At 40.5% G+C, this 23,107-nt stretch overlaps 2 protein-coding genes across 2 annotated transcripts; both read right to left on the bottom strand.

Moving 5' to 3' along the window:
* Window positions 1-18: 18 nt before the first annotated feature.
* On the bottom strand, window positions 19-14,844 carry rab14l (RAB14, member RAS oncogene family, like). Its single transcript, XM_031278129.2, has 8 exons — window positions 14,576-14,844; window positions 7,274-7,332; window positions 5,374-5,427; window positions 4,449-4,626; window positions 3,002-3,068; window positions 1,508-1,595; window positions 1,002-1,032; window positions 19-880 (listed from the first exon to the last, which is right to left on the bottom strand). The coding sequence occupies exons 2-8, from the start codon at window positions 7,323-7,325 to the stop codon at window positions 703-705; spliced, it is 648 nt and encodes a 215-aa protein (XP_031133989.1). The 5' UTR covers window positions 7,326-7,332; window positions 14,576-14,844; the 3' UTR covers window positions 19-702.
* A 1,027-nt stretch (window positions 14,845-15,871) lies between these two features.
* On the bottom strand, window positions 15,872-22,443 carry LOC118495773. Its single transcript, XM_036004835.1, has 3 exons — window positions 21,710-22,443; window positions 18,154-18,294; window positions 15,872-16,770 (listed from the first exon to the last, which is right to left on the bottom strand). Exons 1-3 carry the CDS (start codon window positions 21,777-21,779, stop codon window positions 16,583-16,585), a joined length of 399 nt encoding a protein of 132 aa, XP_035860728.1. The 5' UTR covers window positions 21,780-22,443; the 3' UTR covers window positions 15,872-16,582.
* Window positions 22,444-23,107: the final 664 nt, after the last annotated feature.

Below are 23,107 nucleotides of genomic sequence, written 5' to 3'. Positions count from 1 at the left end.
CACACACACACCTCTACCTGTGTGGCTGCATGATACACTGCTTCGTTGCCTTCACTGTCTAATTCCACACAAATTAAGGTGTGAGATATCACACCCGCAAGTCTCGATAAAATGCTGGATTGGTAAACCATGCAGGAGAGATGTCAGGAGTTTGAGAGTATAATTTAGATCAGATTCATACAGAACTGATCAGTGGTGGTGGATGAAACTTAATGCAGTGTTTACATGTCATATATAGCTATAAAACCAAACATAAAAAACAGTCTCGGTGTATCATTATCATATGAACGTTACATCTATCTAAAGTGTCAGTAACCCGTGTAATGTGCGGTGGCGTCTACGATACTATGACGGGGAGAACTAGACTGAATGGTGCAAGAGGAGCAGAGGGGAGCTTAAGAGTTATGGGACGACAACACACTGACAGATTAGAGAGGAGGAGTGAGACAGGCAGAGAAGAGGAGGAGGGGAGAGATGTAGTCCACACAGCCCAGCTCAGTCTAGCCCAAGTCTGTATCCCCCCCCACCTCCCGTTTCTTCCCTCCGCAGCCCTGCTCTCATGCAGCTCCTAGTGCAGTGAGGGAGGAGGGTGGATGGACGTACAGATGTGGCGGGATGGATGGAGGGGAGATGGCTAAAGGAGGGTGGGCAGGACAGACGAAGAGAGAGAGGAAGGGAGGATAAAGGGGGTTTGCTTGGTCATTAGCATCCGCAGCCTTCCCTCTGGGGCTGTGGTTCGCTGGTTAGCCGGCCGCCCTGGGGGGCCGAGGGCTTGTGCTGGACGCCCGACTCAGCGGCGTTCAGGTCCAGGCTGCCATCTTGGATGTTCTGGTAGATCTTCTTAGCAGCTTCCAGGAAGGCGTCCTCAACATTTTCACCTCTGAACACAAGAGCATAAACACAAATGTGAGAAAGGAGGCAATTGGGAGTTTTAAGAATGTAAGCAAAGGGATATTTCATGTTCTGCAGTCACTGACATGGCTGAAGTTGTGCAGACTTACGTTTTTGCACTGGCTTCCAGAAACAACAGACCTGTGGAACATAAAACAGATGCGATGAAAAAAACATTGTTACAAGCTCACATACCTCAAATACTTGATATACTTAAGTTCTCATTCGCCCCCTCTTTCAATTAATATCTCTGCTTTCCTCAAGTCACCTTCTCCTTGTTTCTGTCCAAGCAATGTAAATAGAAAAGGATATTAATCTTCACTTTTGTCTCTTGAAATCAACTATACGAGCTTATATAAACAAACATTCTGAAAAGAATACAGAAGCTAATTTTAATTCTAAATATTTGGACATTTTGTTGGCATCCTGGGATTTCTTTTGTTGAAATTGAGGATGCATCGGTCATCGGCCTTTGCAGAATGAGTTTGAATCTGATTAGTTCATACCTTAAAGAGTTGAAGAGAAATGTAAAAGGAAACCATTTCTTCCACCTAAAACCCTCTTTTCTGTCTTCCTAAAATATGTGTGTGTGTGTGTGTGTGTGTGTGTGTCTCACCATTCTCCTCAGCAAACTGCTTGGCTTCCTCATATGTGACGTCCCTCTGGGCCTCTAAGTCTGCTTTGTTTCCGATGAGAATGATCACCTGAGAATACAGAGACAATCCTCTAGACACTATGGCCCCTCAGGGAGACATTTGCTTTCCAAGTCTCCAAGCGCTAAGAAAGCCAAAGGCAGAATAGGAAGACTGTCCCTAAAGCAGTTGTTATGCTGTTGATTTGTCTGTTAAGTGATCGATTGAGACATACACTGAGGAACTGATGCCCCCGCATGAGCACAAGAGACTGATGTAATTAGACCTGTAATGTACTGATGTAATGTAATGAGCTTCCCTGATGTAGAAGTGACAGACTCTCCTAAGACTCCTACTGCTGCATGTTGAGCGTAAACCATTCATGTTTTTTTCTGTTTTATTTCAGAACTTCTCACAATGATCCTCACTGTGCTACAGCAGTAGAGTTCCAAACGTATTTGGAATGAGAAGAGTGCTCTATTGCCGCTGCATAAAAGATGGCCATAGGCACAAATCTAAGCACTGCTGATTTGATACTGATATTAACATAAAAATGTTCAAATTAAATCTTTTTGAATTCTTGGCTGTTAGTGTGAAAAGTGAGAGCTGACATTTAGCAGATCTTGAAAAATTACAAGAAGTCTTACACAACTCTTGTTTCCAATTAGATGACAAATAGGATCAGTCAAATTATCATATAATGTGTTCATTATGGGTCCCTATCTTAGACAACAGCAGCCAACTAAACTCCCTTGAAGCAGGAACACAGTCATGACTAGACTACAACACTGCCACCGCATGGCCAATACAACATACTTCAGTGAAAAACAGCTTACAGTAGGTTAATTAGGCTTCTGTTGATTTTTTTTTTCTACTACTCTGTTATTGTAAAGAGGTAATACAAAGACAAACCACAACACAAACTAATCATTCAAATAATATTCATAATAACCTTGTGTTCATATTTATCCAGAGAAACTAGCTAAGTAAAACTATTTTCATGCGTATGAAAATAGCTTGATGTAAATAAACATCTCTGTTGTGTATATACACCAGGAAAACATGTTCCACTTGATGTTTAAAACCTGAAGTGGATGTGGCATATTACAGAAACACTCTTCTCTGAAGGAACACACTGCTCTCATTTACACTCAGTAAATGAGAGCAGTGTGTTTTAGAGCTAATCATATTTACCAAGAAATTCAATTTATGAAATGGATGGCTCTGTGGCTTCCAACAGGCTCAGGGTAGAAATGGGGAAATGACACAGTGGGAAGAAAGGCATTGAAGCAGCGAAGTGACAACAGAGGTATATTTAAAAGACATAAGAGGGATGACACAGGAGGAAATACAATACAGTAACTACACAGTAAAAGAAAAATATATAGAAAGCAGTGGGTGTAGTTTAAGAGACGCAGGAGACACAAACAGAAAAATTCCGATATGCAAAATGAAAAGATGTTTATCTGTGTACTTACAGTATTAGGGTTGGTGAGGTTTCTGGCATCAGTCAGCCAGCTGCTGAGGTGGTTGTACGTGCTTCGCCTGCATGACATCAACAAAAGGGACAGGGGTTACTATGACGATGGGCAAAGACCTAATGTTGCCATCTCTGAGGAGAGATCAGGAAAGAACCTGCAGCTGCTACATCAGGATGGTGCAACAATGAGAGCAGGAGAACATCAGTGAAGAATTTAGGGGTTATAGATGTATTCAAAATTAATATTTGTTTAGTTTCTCTCAGGTGAAAACTTCTGTTCAACCCAGCAGCTTCCGTCTGTAACTGACATACTGCAACAGTAAATATCTCCATTGCCTGGTAATTTCTGTCATTTGTAACAACCTAATCTAAAAATGTCCAATAAATGACCATTTCCTCAACATTACAGGTTTGATGCTAATGACAACAACGTCAATGAGTCAAAGTTACAGAGAGACTCTTCCCAAAGTACAAAGGAGTTCTACCAAACTGGCTTAAGTCACTTTGAAGTCTGGTCAAGTGTTTTTTCAGCAAGCTATGGCAGACACAGAAATGTCTGGAGTTTCTTGCATTGAGACACTGTACGCCCTAAACCAGACTGGACCATGTGCAACATTCATGAACTACAGGGAATAATAACTGGTTATTTAAGCCACACCCTTTCATTGCATCCCATTTTTGTCAATTAGCCCAGCAGAAGCTGAGACTGGCCACATTAAAAAGGTGCTGTAGGTAGGATTGTGAAGATCCAGGAAGTTGTCAATTTGAACATTGACAACTTCTCAGACCCTCCCCCCCTTTCTGCTAAAGCCCAAACGGTCTCCTAAGCCCCTCCCCCCACAAGGGAGAATGAATGCGTGTGCCTGAGCAGTGATTGACACGCAGTTAGACACCCCCCCCCACCCTGGCCCTGATTGGTGCATCTGAACAGGGAGCGGTGGATTTTTGCTACAGGCTGTAGGTGGTGCCAGAGGAGCCGGATTTCTTTTTTTTTTTTTTTTTTTTTTTTTTTTTAATTACCTGCTTCATGTAGTTCTATACGAACATAGGGTCAGTTTCAGCAAATATGAGAGAAAGTTAGTTTTATAAGTCTTACCTACTGCACCTTTAACAGTGATGTAAACAACTCGTATTAGATTTTCAAGTTAAATGCTGTTTCTGGGGCCCTTACTGGAGTTGGGTGGGGTGTGGACAGACATTCCACGTGAAACTGTGTTTATTTGGCAAAACCCCTGATACCATCTAACAGTTTGGGCAAGAGGGTCTGACACAAGCAGTAAAACAACTTGTTTGTGTTTGTTCGGGAGGAAGTCTGGAGGGGAGAACTGTGCACTTATCAGATGCTTTTGCTTCCATTAACCTTCCTCTAAAGCTTTGGTGTAGAGTTGAGACCATGTAGTAACTGTATCTCCTACATACATGAACACATAACAAGCATCCTGTACCTGGTGATGTCGTAGACCATGAGCGCCCCTGCAGCTCCGCGGTAGTAGGAGCGGGTGACGGCCCTGAAGCGCTCTTGTCCCGCTGTGTCCCAAATCTGCAGCTTGATCTTCTGGCCGCTCACCTCAATTATCCTTGTACCAAACTCCACACCAATCGTATGGGGGCAATCCGCCATGACTAGGGAGAGGAGAAGTGAGGTTACTGTGAATTCAATTTGATTCTTTGGGTCAACTTGTTTTACTGATGCCATTTTATACCTTTAATGGTCATGCATTCCTTGTGTTGCTGATGCTGTATGAATTAGGTATGTTTCAATTTAAATGATTTTAGTGTTGTTACCATTTTTTGAGAGAATTAGCAATGTTTTATCCAATTTAAATTTTAAACTGAGAAAAACGTAGAGTTAGTGGGACGGGAAGTGTGTTCAAGGGATTTCTTCCTTCATCAGGTTGATGTTGCTTACAATGAATACAGACCTCCATTGTTAGCCAGCAGCAGGTGCATCAATCATTTATGACAGTCTTTAGTCATCATACTCACAGTTGTAAATTGAAAGTATCACACCGAGAAAGCGGCAAATTTCTTTTTAAATGACACTGAAAACCTTTTCTAAATCCTTCCAGTGTGTGCATGTGTATGCAGGATGTGATGGTGGCGATGCGAGTGAATGAGGAACACCGCATCTGGCTCGATAATAGTAGCACTTAACAAAACGGGGCTGAATGGGAATGGGAGGCTGCAGCTGACTCGCACACAGAAGAGTCTCTCACTGTTGAGCTCACACTCGACTTGTATGCCACTGACTTCCGCTGGCGTATAAAGAAATCTAAAGCCATGTAGGCACTCAAGTTGAACCTGGCAACCTTACATATGCTGAGGCACAAGCACACATGAAAAAGGAGTCAAAATCAGGGCAGCACTTACATTTCTTTTCTGTGAACTGGTGAAGCAAACATGACTTCCCTACCCCCATGTCCCCTGTGGAGAGAGAGAGAGGGAGAGAGACAGATCAGGTCAACCAAGGAAATAACAGAATAACACCAATTCTCTATTCAAGCCTGCAGTGTTGCCCCCATGCATGATATAGCAGCCCCTCTAAAACATCTGCGTAAAATCTACACCGTTGCTACGTACGTAGGTATGTGGAGACACAAACCTACGCCAGACCCTACGCCGTAGCCTGATGTGCACCTCTCGAAAAAAGTAACTACACGTAGTGGCGACGCACGTAGCGGCGACGCACGTAGCGGCAACGCACGTAGCGGCAACGCACGTCGCTCGGTAGCGTTGCATTTCCCCCTACTCATCTCCTGGTTCTCCTCCATAAACAACATGAAATTAAGGAGAGGGTTAACTTTTCCTGCTAAAGATTTCCCACTTTAGTCAGAAAAGCACAGGGGAGACACTTTGTTTCTCTCACTATACCTCTAGAGTCGGCACTCGCTCTGAAGCTAATCGCCGTCACTCTCTCACTTTCTCACTCGCTCTATCACCCACTCCCCACACACTCGCATGCCGGCTCGACGAACACACCAACGCACAAGGACACTTACGTAGGCTACGGCGAAAGCTCTGCGTGGATCCTCCACAGAACCATAAATCAAGCTTAAGACAGTCAGCGACTATACTAAAAATTTAATGTGGAGTGATAAGAGCCAGAGAAAGACTTGGATATAATGTGCATTGCCCTTCTGAGTTTGACAATACATGTTTAGAACCATTTTGACACTTATGGTACGTTTATTCTTTATCCTGTTAGTGTAATCATTTGTGGCTCCTGAGTCCTTCATTTGCAGCCCAAATAAGAAAACAATGCTGCAAGCAAACAAAATCCCAAATCAAAATGTTGACTGAATAACTTGATATCAAAAGTGTGCCAATATTCTGGGAATAACTACTGATGCTTTTGGGGAACACTCACGCAAGAAAAATGCTGAAAAACATTCATCGGTAATTTTGATACAAATACCAAGCAGCACCAAGGTTGACGCATTTCCTCTGCTAGAACAATCAAAAGAAGCTTAGAAAATGGTGTGCAACTGCAACAAGCAGGATCACAAGGCCTGAAAAAAATGTCCTTTTTAAAACCAAACCGTGAAAGTAAAAGGTATAAGCAAAAAGTAGCAAGCCACAGGCTGCTCTTATAGACTCATTCACACCCCCCTTTAAGATCCAAGCTGACTGTTAGCTGTGATGCAGGCCGTTTTAGGTTTCACAGAGGAGGGTAAATAGCCCAGAGCTGTGGGGGTTTGTTTATGCATATGTCTGCAAATGTATGTCCACGTAAAAGCAGCAATATGTTCACTTCAAGCCCTCACAAAAGTGGAACATAATTCTAATGGGGAAAAGGCATTTAGACATGTGCAGTATATGCTGAACTGGTCATTTATTAGCAGCACAGGGTAATGCATTTATGTAAGGCATTTATGTATTAGTGATTGGTTATAAAATGATATAATAAGCCATAGTAAGTAATTGACTACAGAATATCTGAGTAGACTAAGAGTGGACTAATGCATTTGACAGGTTTAGTGAGATATCTGCCTTTTTTCCAGTATTACTGTCTCTCAGCAGATAAATGCAGCCATGCAGAACTTTCTTTTGAAATCAGGTGCTATATTAAAGATCAAACAAAAAAGAGACTATAATAGACATAATGAGACATTCTGAATCCACTCAGTGTATGTGGTGGTGTACAGTACACAAAATATAGATTCAAGTGTGATCATTCTATGGTCCTTTTGGAAGTGGGATATATCAATGCACTGTGAACTTTTCCCACAAGCTCTTCAACATGGCTCGCTGAAGAGCATTGCTCACTTACCGATAATGATGTACTTGAAAATGTAGGAGTAGTTGTACGGTGCAGTGGTCATTGTGGCTCTGAAAGAGAGAAAAGAAGGGGACGTTTAGGCAATTTTCTGTTTTCCTAATGTAGATTGCAATGTTTTTTTAAAAGTACAAGTTAATTCTTTTATCTTACAAACAATGGCTACAAGTGACAAAAAAAAACATACAATACTAAAAGAGAGGCTAAAAAAAATAAAACATTTTAGCATGTCTGAGTGCAAATAAACTCATCTATATCAGCAAGAATGACTTATGATGACTAATGATTAAAACCATAAAACACATCTCTGATCATGGAGGTAATTTACTTCCTATTAAATTCCAATGATGCGACAGCAGAGACTGTACAAGTAACCAAAAATGAAACTGAACACTAATACTTTTTCATTTGGCTGGCCAACTAAGAGGTGCGATGACTGCCCTTCCCACACATTTCATACATATTTCTGCTTGCATAAATAAATGCAGAAACAACTGCAACAGTCTGGTGACCAATGACAAACTGCTTACTAATCCTTAATGATTCATTGCCCCTTTATAGCCCATTACTTATATTACTACCACAGAGGTTAACAAAACTCACATTTAGTACATAATTTACCCAACTTTACTTGTTTTAACATTGGGAAGTATAAACACCTCAAACTAGTACAAAGTCACTCAGCTGATGCTGTGCCACATTGTTTGAGCTTTCCTTAAAGCTGAAGTTAGCATGCTTCACATTACAAATATTTCAGAGCTCAAAGCACAGGCAACCTTTCACATGCTGCACGAATGTTCACTTGGCTTGTGAGAAACTTAAATCAAGTGTGTTGCCTATTGTGGATATTTCACAGGGCCTAGGTGATTAACGTATTCCCAACAAAAATAGAGCTCTGCCTGACTAAAAAAAAAGAAACCTCAGCAGCCACTAAAGGTATAAGAAGAGTGTTATAATATTGCACATAATGTCCATCATACTACATCTTAATTAGGCCTACATGGCAGTCATGTTTGGGTTTTTTTAATTGTATTTAACAACCTACTGACCAAAACAATTAAGTATAAATAAAAACTTAAATGTGATATAATGCATTGGTCTGCTCTATCTGCACTTCAGCAGCTCACAAACAACCATTAGCCATATTCATAGTTACAATAACCTAATGTAGGCATGTAGACAAGTGAGTTGATGGATCATTTGTAGCATGTAGGGGTAGAGTTTAGATTCTCGGCCCAAGCCCGAATCCGACCCGACCTCGGGTCGGGCTCGGGCCGTTACTTCCGCCACTATCCTCGGCCGGGCCGGACCCTTAAAGCATTTTTTTTTTTTTATCCATTACCTATTTAGCCTAATTGGGTGGGGAGAAAGCTATGCCATAATCAGAACTATTATAAATATGTATATATAAGCTATATAAAAGTAACAAATGTGTACAAAATTTAGGCTGCAGTTACAAAATGCAGCACTTCATGCGCGGAGTCTCCTCCTCTCGCACGCATCACACCGGGCCTGCTGTGCTGTATTGTGTATCTTAAGTGCAACATGGAGCTTGAAGATGTAAAGAAAAAAAGAAAAACAGGAGAATTACCTTTGAGCAAGTGTGGAGGAAAGTCGGAGGTATGGAAGCAGTTTAAACAAGTCGTGGGCAGTGACAACAATATGTTGTTCATCATTGTTTCTTTTTTTTACGTTTCTTCATTCAGATCCATTTGCAATCCGTTCCATTCTGAATAAACAAACAGCGCAGTTTACAGGCTTCGTCCTTGTTGCATTATTCTATATAATAACAGATTTCTGCAGTTCAAACAACTCTTTATTGTAGTTTTGAACGTCAGTTATAACGGCCCACTTATTAAAAGAGTGTCGGGTTTAAATCGGGCTCGGGCTCATAATTACAGTTAATGTGTCGGGCCGGGCCGGTCTCGGACGCAACGTGCTCGGGCAGGTTCGGGCTTGATTTTTTGGGCCGATCTAAGCTCTATGTAGGGGTAAAGAAAGCTCCTTAGCGGTCAGTAAGCCACTTTTCCACAGCAACAAGCAACCCATGTCTCTTCTCATAATGACGGAGCAACACAGTGACACTGGCTATATTTGATGGCAGTGCACAGTCTGTCTACAAGGAAACCGTGATGGTCAGAAGTTTAGGAGGTTTTAAGCAGGCACTGAAAAAATGGCTCAGATGCCAATCTTAGTATGTTTTTTGTATTACTGTATTGTCTTGATGGATCTATTTAATATATGTATGGATGTCATGATTGATGCTTGATCTGCTGCCACTTGCTCTCACAATGAAAATAAGCCCCAGGGCTTTATTATCCTGACTTTGTTTTTGTTTTTTTAATGTATGGTGCAAAGCTGTATCGTACAGTATCTTAAAACAAAAGGGTCAAATAAAATCAATCAATCAATCAATCAATCAATCAATCAATCAATCAGCACTACATGCACACCTCCAGCATCATATGCTCAAAGCTAGGCTAAAAATAGCCCTGACACCTATCTGATACCCAGTAATGCTTCATTGTTCAAACTCCATTTACAGCACACAGACAAAGCAGGCAGGGAAAAGCCTTACGATTTATCACACAATAGGATCACTACCAGGCCTATATCAAAAAAAGCACTCAAATACACTGGTTGAACAGCCAAGGTGAGATGCTCTTTTTGAACATGCAGATTTGTTTATAAATAAATGATCCAGTTATGTATGATATCAATGAAACTGCTTTAGAAAACAGGCGGTTTCTCTCATGAACAATTTCACCATAAAATTCAATTTGCAATGCCATCTCCTGACATCAGGCCATGTTGTATGTGTGCTGAATAAAGGCTGCTTCGTACTTCTGTATCAAGGTGCTGCCGAACAGTGTAACTGCTGTAGAGAAGTAAATAATTCAGGCTTAACAATCAGGAGCATAATCTTTCAGCAGCCTGGTGGTTCCTATGCCCCTGGCAAACAGTCTGCCTTAAACCAGTGTTTTTCTCCGATCTGCAGCTAAGTGAAACCGTTTCTGGAAATTGAAATCACTGTGCCACATCAGAGCCTTGAGCTGGTGTTATGCTCATACTTCTGCATCTGAAGTTTAATGACCAGATTAATGCTGACACAACCAGATGAAATGCGGATGGGTGTGATATGAGAATCTAAGAGAGAAGCAACAGAAATAGAGCAATCGAGTAAAGAGAAAAGGACTTTACAGAAGTGAAAAAAGAGACAGAGGGTGTAAACGTTCAGTAGGAAAAATCTAACGATTAATTTTTCAATTAATCTAACGATTAATTTTTCAATTAGCGATTATTTTCCCATTGCTCAATTATTAATAATTTACACAAAACAAATTTCAATAAGGTTCAAGTCCCTATTAAAATTGTTTAACACTGCACTGTTCAAGTAAAATGAATTTGTAGTGCAACCTGAAGCCAGATGTAGGCTATCAACAACAAAATAAAGTCACTTTCAGGGGGAATACAAAAATAAAGTAAACAGAGCAAGTGCAAAAAGAGTAGCCTGTATTTGCTTTTTTTAACAGTAGTAGGTAAAATAATGAATACGCTCTTGTCCCTTTAATCTTACAGTAAAAAAAGTGCAATTTTAGCACCATATGAAATCAGATGTATCAAATAAATCCAACATAAGGCAAGTTGCAGATGCAGAGTGTCTAATATAACAGTCTGTAATTGACTGGGTCACTCATGATGATGGTAAAGCAAAAAAAATAACACTGCCGACTGACAGCGTTTGATTATGCTTATTGTTAAGTTATAGTTTTTTTTTCCTTTCTTCTGTTTGACTGCCGCTGTAAGGTCAATGTTAATTTCTGTATCTGGACTCTAGGACCCCCTCGAAAATGAGATGGTTCATCTCAAGGGGTTATTCCTCTTCAATAAATGTCAAATATAGCGGGGCAGTAAAATGAATCAACGGACTGACGTACCGTTGGGCTACTACTGGGAACGCATTCCATGTCACTATGTTGTTGATAATCGCACACGTCTACAGTGCACATTGTGTCCGAGCCCGGCCCGACACATTAACTGGAATTATGAGCCCGAGCCCGATTTAAACCCGACTATTTTTTAATACGTGGGCCGTTATAACTGACATTATAAAGGACTTGTGAGATATCTGAAACAATCCGGCATGGTTGCGCAATTATCGAAGACAGTGCTACAGATGGGGGAGACACGATTTTTAGCACAGTTTACACTCACACTCAAGTCAGTGCAGGACATATACCCAGAGCTACGGGAGAAGCTGGAGAGGCATAGCTTTCTCCCCACCCAATTCGCTAGTTGCATGATAATAAATAATAAAGTAATGATTAAAAAAAAAACACAAATACTTGAAGGGCCCGGCCCGAGCATAGTGGCAGGACATATGGCCCCGACCCGGCCCATGGGTCAAGTTCGGGCTCAGGCTCGGGCAGAGAATCTAAACTCTACTTGGGAGGGAAAGGGACAAAAAGGTGAACAGAACTTACGGTGTTTTGCTGCTGTTATCCTGACTCAGGGATGCATTTTACAAAGTCTACAGACTACCACGTTGTTGTTGGCATTAAGAGTAAAATACTCCCACACCTTCTAAAGTGTGGGAGTATTTTACCGTGTGCGAGCCTTTTTCTCAACGTGTTGTTGAACTTGCGAGGAATCCATACTTGTGCTGTTGCTGGAGGCAGCAGGTTATTTATAGATTTCTACGTGTGACGCGTCGACGCAAATTGTGTCGACGCATTTACGCAATTGATTACGTCGACGAATCGTCCCAGCCCTATTGTTGGGTCAAGTCTGATGAGTATGATGGCACATACTGACACTGATACTGACTCCAGTTACAACACTTTGAGAAGAGCACTGAAAATCTTATGCCTGAAAAAAATCATATCAAACATTACATCAATAGTAAAGTATACTTATGTTCAGAGATAAATTATATAAAAATTAGAAAACACAATTTGATAAGGCAACTCAAAGTGTCAAAAACTCAATGTTTCAGTATTTCTAATTTCCTGAAAAATATGACTTCTCTATAACAGCAGAAGCTGCTAACTATTATCATTTGAAACTATGTAAACCACTTGCAGGAATAAGAGCAGGCTGTGACTGTGTTTTTGTTGGTGGCCCCAGAAAAGACTTGGCTCACACTCAGTCCTCCATAAACTCTGCAACTTGACCTGACATTTAGTAATAACTTAGGTTAACACCAACTAGCTAACTTACGCAAAAAAGCAGCCTGTATGGACTTCCTATGTGATCATCATACACTATCTAGGTATCTAACTTATTACTACTTTAAAGCATGGCTAACTTTGATTTTGGGTAAATTGGTCACTTTTTTTAACAACATGACTTACAGCCTGATGGAAGTGAATGAAACTGCAGGGAGCAGGTTTCAAATGGGAACCGGAGGCCATGAACAAATCACACAATACACCATTGCTATGCTTTAAATCCTACAGTGTAATACTTATGGGCCTTTTTCTAGGCTGCCTCCTGTCACATGACTCATGTGTGATGGTTTTTAGAGCTCTCGAAGGTAAATGTTTAGACAAAGCCAAAGGTATTCCCAAACAGATGTAAAAACACAATGTGATTCAGCTGTGATACCCAACCTCCCTTTTTCAGCTTTTTGTGCTCATTACGTAGAAATAAACCCCATGAGTATTCATTAAGGAGAAGGCGAGTCAAGACCATGTGACCAGACTGCAGCCTCAGCACTTCTGTTACTCCAACACACAAATCTTTCTCCAGAGAAACGGTGTCCCTGCCTTTCCTCCTCTCAGCCACTTCCCATAGAGGGGAGGATGCACGACTCAAATCTGGGCTATCAGGAAATCATGACACACATATAGTCACAGTGCATCCATGATGTGCAGGCGCACTATTCAAATCGTGTGACTCCTTTCAAGCTCTAAAAACAATATGAGATCACCACTACCTATAGCAAGGGGAGACAAGAGCACACTTTCACAATGCATACAAATCAAATTAGTGATGTTTTACATGTAAAAGAAAATCAATAAAAAAAAAAACTGCTAATACACAGAGTGCATTGGCACAAGAAACAGAAATGATGCAGCACTTTGTTAGACAAAGGCAGTGCTATCCAAATTTGCAAAACTAAGACATAGACGTTTCTACTTCGTTGCTAACTTCGGTTTTTAAAAACAGCTGTTGTTTTGAAAAGTAAAGCCAAAAAGTTTGTTTACGTGTGTGTGTGTGTGTGTGTGTGTGTGTCTCTGTTTGACACACACACACACACACACACACACACACACACGTAAACATACATACAGAACTGTAGTTAAATGTTTGTTTACCTTGTTCAGCTTTGTTGTCCTTGTTTTAGCCGTATTTCTGTGTATGTATGTACTTTGAGAGCAACATAAAGCCAGAGTCAAATTCCCTGTGTGTGTTTACACTTACTTGGCCATTAAAACTGATACTGATTCTTAAAAGAGGAGGACCTTATGTGCAACGGTGCACAACAGCTGATCACGATATAATTTCTATACTAGAAACCAGAATTAAAAAGGGACCAACCAGCATAGTGACAGCAACGGTTTGGTTAATTCTCTCCTGCTAGTTAGCACATAAAAAGCCAGCAATGTTACTAAGCTAATGAGGAAATAAAACATGACATTTACTTGGTTAGTAGCCAACTACGTGATCGTGTCTGATAACAATCACGGCCCTAAATGAGCTGTTTTGACTCAGTTTGTGTTAGCTGGTTAGCTACCTGCTTGCTGACATCAATGGATAACGTTATATCTTGACAACAAATAGCATAAATCACAATACGTAATCCGGTTGCCTCTATCGGCACACAAACAATCAAGTCCATGTCATCTAATAGACAGAAAATTAACTTGGCTTCTATATCATTTCACAAAAGCCACCATACACCAAACTAACGACAGTTAGCTATAGCTTTAGCATGCTAGTTTGCCAGTTAGCTGCTAGGGTTGGATTATGGTAAATACGTTGCTTAGTTAGCTAGCTTGTCAACCAATATTAAGCCATCGCCGAGTAAGTAATGTCTCCCCTAATTGTATTTTCTAGCAGTTTAATATGTAGCTAGTATATCCCATTCCTGGGAGCTAACGATAAAAACAACCTAGTATTAGCCATCTGTTAGCTTGCCAATTAGCTGACTCCTGGAAAACACAGGCTAGCTAAAATGTTAAACCGTTTCATAATTTAAATACCAGTGTTTCTACGTTTATCAGACATTGTGTATGTATATATGTATGTATGTATGAGTGTGTTCAAGTATCTCCTCTTCTCTGTCCTTACCAGAAAGTCTTTTGAGCTTTGTGTTCTTGAGCTGTTTAGAAGAGGAATGCAGGTTATCCTGGCTCAAGTATGATCAGTCTATCCAAGATGGCTGCTCACAGCACATAATAACGCCACAGGGTTTCCTCCGCTGTATACAATGGGCTTCTGGGACAAAGAGCATCATATGCGGCGATTTGCGGTTGCGGTGCGTGCACCAATAGTGTGCACTGTTTCGCGGAAAGCAACCTCACCTGCACAGGTGTATTCATACATACTGTAGTCTACTGGTATACCACTTAATACTGGCATGTGCCGTATCCGATTCAGATTCAATTTGATTACACCTGATCACATAGCCTACCTTGATTGACCTGGGTTGGGTTCAGATACTGAGCAAAGGTAGCCTACAGCTTTTGAAGAAGACGTAGCCTATATCAGACTGATTCAGATGTGAGTTTTAGCCTATGGGTTTAGCCTCGTAGATCCATCTAATTAAGCCATTGTATGCCTAAAAATATATTTATTGTTTATTTGGATCACCTTTAGTTGTTTCCTTCAGCAGCGTATCAAAACCAGACTATACAAAACATTAAAATAGAATAATTTAAATGGGTTGACAGGACTGTGTTCTTCAATAATAGCATATTTAGCTGAAAGAAATTGTAGATTCCTGAGATAGAAAGCATGGCAAACTTTCAGTAAAATATGGCTTGTGTTGGAGTTTGTGCAAACAAACAGATAGCTTTTGAAGTTGAAGTTCAAATCTGTATTTGTGTTAAATTGGAACAAAACATGTTTTTCTTTTAGAGATAATTACACATTTGTCACATGCAAACAATCAGCATAAGGAAAGTACAGTTATGAGGGGTTTATTAAACATTTGGAGCTGACAGCATCCATTCTTCTAAAATGTGATGTAAGAGTTTCTGCTCCAGCAGCACTGCCACTTTGAGTTTATGTGGTATGGGCTAATTTGTATTTGACAGGTTTATAATAGGCCTACATAAAACATATAATTTAAGTAGATAATACTAAAATAAAGCCCTCAATGAAAGGTCTGTATGAAAATATTGTTGTTCTATATCGGATTTATTTTATTGAGTGTAGAAGTAAATGTATTTTAGATTTTTTTTCCCCCATGTCAGCTTTACACATTTTCATATGCACATAAAATCACTTTTTCAATCAGCTGGCCTACAGTTTAGCACGGTTTCATTTATTCTAATGGAATCATGTGAATCCAAAGTAATTTTAATTTGCTCTGATTATGTGTAGCATGTGACATTCATGGCATGATAAAAAAATGTCAAAGCATTTTCTTTTTGAAAAATATGAAACATTTTAATACAGTAATTCACAACATTACATGCTTTCATTGTACAATATTTTTTACAATTCTAGAACCACATGCAGTGTGCTTTCCCAAGCTTAGCCTGGAGAACTGGACAGCAAACTAAAAAAATATCTTTAATTTCGCAAAGTAGTCTGTGACTTTAAAAGAACATACTGCACACAAAGATTTGATCATGAGAAAGATGATGAACTTAACAGATATTATGGGATTTATGTCTTAGCCTACAATACATGTGGGTGTAAGCCTTTATAAAACTGAAGTCAGTGTGTATCGCTGATACAAGGTGTCTTTACTGAAAGCTTTTTATGAACTGACATTATGACTCTAGCAAAGTTTTTTACAGCAACACATTTCCCATAATATCCCATAATGTATACTGTACTTAAAGCTACACTTGAGTGAGTGAATGTGCACAATAAATTCACAGATGACTGCAAGCTCCTTCATCCTTATTTTGGTCAAACATATTCACAGGGTTATTTTGCCATCGCTATGACTGTAAGTCCAAGCTAACATTGTGATAAAAAGCTATTTTTAGGTGCTCACCAGTAACACCACACTGAGTAAAACTCTCATACTGCTCTAATCATGAGCAGCTAAGAGAAGAAATGAGAGTTGTTGTTTCTCCCATAGGCCAGTGGTGTTATGTTCCTTTCCAGATTGACTCAATATCACAACCAAATCCTCAGCAGCAAGAGGCTGAACAGTGCACAGATGTAGTGGAGTGTGATTGAATGCCAGGAGGTGGCGCTGTTACATAGGTCTGAGTCACAGCAGTGGATGCGCACCCCTGGCAGCTCGTGTTGCTGGCAGTGTCTGGATGTGGCACAACCACTGGTCAGGACGATACCCAGGGCCGCTGAAAGGACAGAAGTGGGAGACAGTCAGTCAGAGAAGAGTGACGAGCTGGTGTTTGGCTCAGCAAGAAAAAAGCACAAGTAAGCACCAAATACTGCAAGTGTGTAATGATGAGGAAGACATTTAGAGATCTTAAAGGCACACTCCACAGGATATGTCTTCACAGCTGAGGAACCAAGCCTCTAATAAAAAGTACACTTTGTGCTCTTAAATGCAGTAACTTGGAAAAGCATTGCCACAAACATGTTTATGTTAATGGAAAAATATATATACAAACAAGGACATTTTGCCATCCCAGTGAGGCATGTCAAACCTAAATCCACACTTATGTGAGAGCTGTAGATTCTCTCATTTCTGGTTGCCATAAAGTCTTGGGGAAAAGCATGGGACTGATGTGAAGTGGCCTCCAATAATTACTGTAACACACTTTGTGAGGTATTTTAACTCCTTACATCTTATAACCAATGTGGAATACGGAATTTGAATCATAGAGCAGCAATACTTTGCATTGGCATGATGACCATAGCCAATTTCCTGGTAACGCATTCTCATTAATGGGTTCAATCTAGATTCTTTTGTGGGCCTGTCAAGAATCTTCACTTCAGTTATAGGTAGGAGGCAGCTGAGAAGTGAGATGACAAGGACACTGGACAGGTTATGGATTAAGGACAGCTGTCTTGTATCTGAGGACAAAGGGGACTAGAACTCTAAGAGTCTTATGTAACTTTACCAGCATTTGTTAGATTTGGGTTTGGCGGGGTCACATGAAGATTAACAGGCTGACTGGCCACAGATTACTGCCAAGACACTACTTCAAGATTTTGACCGACAAGTGCTTGTCATGCTGTTTCTGATGGGCTGTTGTCAGTCCTTTTCTGAGCTTGCTGTTTCTCCAAGTGAATGAACAAGGTGCCTCATCAGCCCTTTCAACATGAGTAGATCCTTCAAGCAAAAGAACAGCTGGATTGTCCACGCTTCTATGGCTATCAGCAGAACTACTCATCTGACCATCACTCTCCTGTCGTGGGTGTCCACATCCTCCATTTGACTTAACATCAAACAAGGAGTGACTTATAATTCACTCATTAAAGCACTCCAAAGTAGGGTTATGTAACTACCCTCAGTGCAGGGAGCAATGGAATATTCACATCAGCGGACAAAGGACATTTACAATAAAGTATGATTAAAAATGAATATGCCAATGTTCAGTGGCATGCCCGAGTGAATACATCATGATTTAATAATCTTCCCCTCCACCGTAAATATTCCTCAAATAAGTATCATACACAGGCACATTAGCTCACTGAGTTAGAGGATGAAGAGTAGAGAAAATTGTGATTTCGGTTTATAAGTCATTAAATATTAGTCATGGAGGTTGACTCACTGCTCTCTGTCTTGATGCAGAAACGGTGTTTGAAGCCTTTGTGTGAGTGGGTGCAGGTGATGACCTCTGGGTTGGAACAGCCCACGTCCACATACCTCTGGCCCTGGATGATGTTGCAGCCATAGCACTGCAGCCCTTGGACTGTTAGGGACACACAGAACAGTTGCTGCTACTTTTGGGCTATGGAAGGAATAACACATAGGCCTACTGTATGCACTACAGGCGCGGTATCCACCATCAGAACCTATGGTGACCAGCTGGGAACTCCCCACACCACCCTTATGATTATCAATATAAATATTTAAAGATTTCATTTTCACATAACTAAAAGAAAGATTTGAAAATTGAGTAGATTAGCCTATGATTTGTCTGGCACAGATTTATTCCCTACATCCCCTCAATGGGAGACAGGACATTTGGAAATATGGAGTGCAGATAAAACAACATGAAGACTACAAAAAACTGCAACAAAGGTGGGTCATATTAGGTTGCATGGCAATTACATACATACCTTCTGTATCTGTATATGTCCATCAGCTTGTCTTTGTTAAAAACCTTATCTCCTGCAACATAGCATTATATGTGTTGCAATACATTTCCAAACTATTACCCTTAATTTATTCCTGATGATAAATCAAGGTTTAAAAAAAACAAAACAAAAACTGAATGTTACTGCTGGAAGACATCCAACCTAATCAGACCCAACAATGTTGGTAATAGTCATATTGATGCTTCAGAACTAAAGTTTTCCAAGTTGCACCCAAACAGCCACTTGACTTTAATGTAGTCATGATTCCAAATCTATGTAAGAAGCATCTGCATTGACTCTCCTGGTGATGTAGACTTAAATTGCAGCATCATAGACCTTCCTGAAGCTGTTCAACACATAAACATTGCAAATGAGCTCATTTTCATGCAATCCTTCAGTTCAACTGAAAGCAGTATCTTGCATAGTATTTCAAGAGAAGTACATCTCAAAGGCATCAAGATCCCCTCCTAACATGTCACGGTTCAAACAACGAACATTGCTTGGAGTTTTATAGTTGTTTTCATGTTGATGCTTCTCTTCTCTTCTCTTCTCTTCTCTTCTCTTCTCTTTTCTTCTCTTCTCTTCTCGTCTCTTCTCTTCTCTTCTCTTCTCTTCTCTTCTCCAGCTTGTGCTTAAGGGTGACTCACCCTAGTACACCCCATCCCAAGCTGTCTGTCTGCCAGCTCCAACTTGTGATCTCAAAGCCGTGTCTCTACCACGCAGCACCCTAAAAGTGGTGTGGTGGAAGCTACAGCACAGAGGGAATCGAGAAGGACTAAATCAACATGCAGCTAGATTATGCTGTTTACTTTTTTTTACTTTACTTCCTTCTCAACTGATGCCTAAAAATCATCAGCTAACACGACCATCTGCCAAAATAGGTTTGGTCCCTATGCTGCTGAAAGAGGAGCTGGCACACATTGGATCATCATACAATGGGGATTTTAAAGCACATCTTTTCAGAAATATAATTTTCCAAAGACCTCTTTCATCTTTAGTTCTCTTCTCCAGTGCCACTGCTCACTGTCTAACTCTCTCAAGAAAGTAAGGCTAACCCTAAACAGAACAAATCCACCAGAGCTTAAAGGGATTGTCCGTGAATTCAAACCCCTTAGACACCTGTACCTAACCTCCAAAATCCCACACACAAGATGGAAGATCAGCTTTGGCTGAAACCAATCCTCCCTCTTTATCTGTGCAGCTCTGTGGACTCAGTGCGAGGGCAGAGAGCTGACGCGAGCCTCTGTTAAATAGCCCACCAAAAGCTCTGATGGAGCTTTCAGGAGCAAACTAATACCAGGCAAATGCTCTTACAAAATCATTTTAGAAATCTGCTGGAATCAATGTAAAGCCTCACAGGGACAGAGAGCACATGACAGCCTTTAGGGGATGTGTCATTCCCCCCTGCTGGTGATACACCATGCAGTCAAAGCTGTTATAAATATTGGAGTATGTCGTTAGAGCTGGGTAATGGTTGTGAAATAAACAAAGCAGTGGAATGGTCATTTACATATGGCAAACAACTTGATTTATCAATTCACTGGCATGTTATGCTGTTACACATCGCACTCATGAAACATTGAAAAGCTGCCCGGTAGGTGCATTTTCTCAACATAATAAAGACATATTGGAAAGACATTCAGCTTTTATGGCACAATGCAATTTAGTATAATCAGATCCTCTCCCAATGTGCATCGCAAATGTTGATAAACTCTGTATACATAAAAATATTTTGTGACCTAAATCTAATCTTATCAATTATTGGTACTGAGCACATTTAACATGCATATTTGCTCGAAAAGCTCATCTGCATTTCAACACTGAGCCAGTTTCATTCATTACATTATACATTTTTTATGAGAAACATTTTAAGGAGAAAAGACAGCTGGAAAGAAAAAGTAAGCAGCATAAGCGGAAAAACAAAAAGGATTTCAAGGATTATAATAAGAACATTTGGATTTAATTTAGGAAAGGTTACTACCGCTTGCCTGTCTCATATATGGTTTGCTTTCTTAGTAGGACTTAAAAATGCTCAAAATGAACTTTTAGGGCACCATAAATACATTAGAAACTAATCATGAATGCAAGATGATTACTGTAATGAAGCATTATGTATCATTGGTGATGTTTTCCGATGGTTATGGTTCATTAAAACCTCTTAATACTATCACCATCACCTTTTTTGAATTCCTGTTGAATTTTAAACAGAAATAACATTGATTTGAAAATGTGATACTGTTCATGATGCATATATATATATATATATATATATATATATCATCATTAGTCTGTCCAGGAGCTCATTTCCCCTTCTGGTCTGGAGTTGGGATCAGAGGTGATCTGACTCAGACACTGAGATATGAATCAAGCAGATCAACATCTCAGCACACAACATCACCCCAGTTTCTTCTTGTTTGGCCGCAACTGAAACAAAGGTTGCAGCCAAGCCAAATCAGGTCAATTGTTATTGCTCTATGGGGAAATTTAGTTTGCCGCCTATGGATATCACCTATTGTTAGGAGGCGTTTTTGACTCCCAAGTCAATTACATGCAGAACAAAGGCATATTTATTGGAATCACCTTCCAACATGGCCATTCACTATATAAACATGATCCATTCAGGTGGTTTAGGTTTGGAATGTTCACCAGCCTATTTTATATAATTCTAATGCTGTGTTGCTTTAATATTTTGCAAATGTTTTAAGTTAATTTTACAGTAGTGTCACTGTATTTATATATTATTTATATACTTCAGTATATACATATTACCTGTACTGCTGTACATTATGTTATTCATTACTTTGACTGTAAAAGGCTGTTGTAAGTGATCTGTGCAATGTATTCTCTCATAGATCACAGACAGAGACACACACACACACACACACACACACACACACACACACACACACACACACACACACAAAGACACACACACACACACACACACACACACACACATGCATATGTCTCTATGCACTACACATTTCTCCATTTCACATTTCAATACCAAAAATGCATCCTACTCACCCTGTTTCAAGCAGAGCGCCCAAACCAAGATAAATCCAAGCCCATACACCAGCCAGGTATGTAAAGTCATGGATGCAGCACAGTAGTGATGGCCAGTGATCAGTGCTGGAGGAGAGAGAGCCAGAGATTTCCTCTGCTCTCATCTAACAGTCCACCAAAACAGACAGAGAGAGAGAAACCCAGCAGAGATCCCACTTTCTAAAGCCTGAGCAGCCCGAGTGTCTCTCTACACCCCAGACTCAGCGAAGCTCACACAGTGTGTGAGTTAACTGCCAGTGATTGTCTAGTGAGAGGGGGAGCCAACCATCCAGGCAGTCAGTCAGCTCAGCAGCCAGTCAGGCAAAGAGACGAAGGGGAGGAAGATAAATGGTGAAGGAATTTAATAAATGTATGTCTTCCTCAGCGGTCTCCTCGCGTCCTGAGAAGCTATGGAGAAGCTGGTGGAACTACTGGTTTGATCACAAAAAGGAAAAAAAAGTCCTCTCTTCTCTCATGCCACCCCCTGAAGAATAAACTAAAAGAAAAAAAACACCATCTCTCATCACAGAAAAACAAACAAAGTGTAGCAAGTGAGTGCGGTCGTTTTCCAGTTGGGGGAAAACACATCAATCAGGATTAATTCCTGATTGATAATTCATTGCTTCTAATAATAGCCCTATCACAATGTGTTAAAAGCCCAGGCGCTAAATGGGATGGCACACCAGGGGGGCCAGGTTGGTGTGTATACGTGAGTGTGTGCATGTGTGTGTCTCAGAGAGGGAACATTGCCAAAGGACCGACCAACACACACGGACACACACGCACACACACACGCACCCACGCGCACACACGCACGCACGTATGCACGCACGCACGCACGCACGCACGCACACACACACACACACACACATACACACACACACACACACACACATTCCCAATAGGGCAGGTTATCTATGCTCTGTGTATCACTGCACTTGCACACTGGGGAGAAAATTCTATCTAATCAAGAATTAAAGAGCAAATCCTTTCTTAGAGTCTGTAATGCCAGAGGATAAGGCAGGCTTTGCAGTAAGCCCTCTTTGCCTCCCCACCCAAAGCAACATATGGTCCAGCCAGATAGATGGCTGCCAACGATTGCTGTTATTCATATAAAGACATATTTAGAGTGAACAGTGTAGATTTTCTCCACATAGATTTTGATAACAGTGGAATGCAGACAAGCTTTTTTTTCAGTAGCGCTCATTAACAAAACAAACAATGCCTAATCATGTCACACATATATGTGCCTCTTTTTATTTGTAAGTGTGGGCAACTGTGTGAGTTGTCTCTCCTCGCTTTGCTTTTATTCATGAGTCATTGTTTTTATGTGAGTGTGTGGGAAATAAAAACAGGGCAAGATAAGAGAAATGTCAGCAG

Source organism: Sander lucioperca, chromosome 1, assembly GCF_008315115.2.
Source record: "Sander lucioperca isolate FBNREF2018 chromosome 1, SLUC_FBN_1.2, whole genome shotgun sequence".
In the NCBI taxonomy this organism is placed as follows: domain Eukaryota; kingdom Metazoa; phylum Chordata; class Actinopteri; order Perciformes; family Percidae; genus Sander; species Sander lucioperca.
Note: the sequence above shows the minus strand (reverse complement) of the source record. Positions and strands in the feature narration are given on the sequence as shown.